The 837-nt window shown below is 48.1% G+C and overlaps 1 protein-coding gene across 1 annotated transcript; it reads right to left on the bottom strand.

Annotated features, from left to right (window-relative positions):
- Nucleotides 1-231: 231 nt before the first annotated feature.
- Nucleotides 232-584, bottom strand: HRG_00237 (uncharacterized protein; the record flags this gene model as incomplete). The annotated part of the gene is made up of 2 exons (XM_044858708.1): nucleotides 232-237; nucleotides 282-584. 2 exons carry the CDS (start codon nucleotides 582-584, stop codon nucleotides 232-234), a joined length of 309 nt encoding a protein of 102 aa, XP_044725108.1.
- Nucleotides 585-837: the final 253 nt, after the last annotated feature.

The following is an 837-nucleotide window of genomic DNA, read 5'->3' on the forward strand; positions in this document are numbered from 1 at the left end:
CTTGACGTGCTTTCCAGGGGCACCATGACCATACCAGACCTGGTCTCCAGGACTAAAACCAGGCTGAGGTCTGTGATATTCCCTCTCTCTAGTGCCTGAGGCCGCTTTATCTTTTTCAAGCTGATCAATCTCTTTTATATAAGTTTCCTCCTTAAAGCCGGCTTGCTTGACTGCCAATTCCACATCGGCCAGAAAATTAGGGTTTTCTGACTTAAGGATATTGATGAGGTCCTATTTCTACAATCAGAGCAGAGATTTAAGAAACGTAGAGAGAGACTTACCGACGTAGTGATGACTTTTCCATTGTTGGCGTCTTGGAGTTTCGTGCTAGCAGCCTGGCCCTCGACCGCGTACTTCAAAACATCTTGAACAGTTTTAACGCGGGGACTGGGTGTCCAGCCCACATTAGTTGGAAGCCTCTGTTCAGTAAAAAACTCGTTGATATACTTAAGATCCGTTGGATCATCAGGCTCGTCCTTCGCGTCTGCCAAGCAAAGCTTTAATCGGGAAACCTCGATAGAAGTATGAGCGGCGGCGGCCTTGTCGTAGTTGAATTTTGGATTGCGTTTCTTTGCATCTTTCATTCGGACCTCCCTTACCTTGCCCCAGCATTTAAGGTCAACGGTTTTGCCATCATCGCCATCTTTGGCACATTGTTGCAAGGCGCGAGCTGTAACACCCCAAATATCGGGGTCGAAGGGAGTGGTATCACCGTTTGCGAGATCCCGGCGTGAAAAGCTGGCATCATGCTCAATACCCCAGCTGGGGAGACCAACGGCGTTTAAGGGGAAAGTTGCGTCCAACGAATTTTTGCTTTTCGCCAAAGCATTTAGCGTA

This window comes from Hirsutella rhossiliensis (genome assembly GCF_020360975.1).
Source record: "Hirsutella rhossiliensis strain HR02 chromosome Unknown scaffold00001, whole genome shotgun sequence".
Taxonomy (NCBI): Eukaryota; Fungi; Ascomycota; class Sordariomycetes; order Hypocreales; family Ophiocordycipitaceae; genus Hirsutella; species Hirsutella rhossiliensis.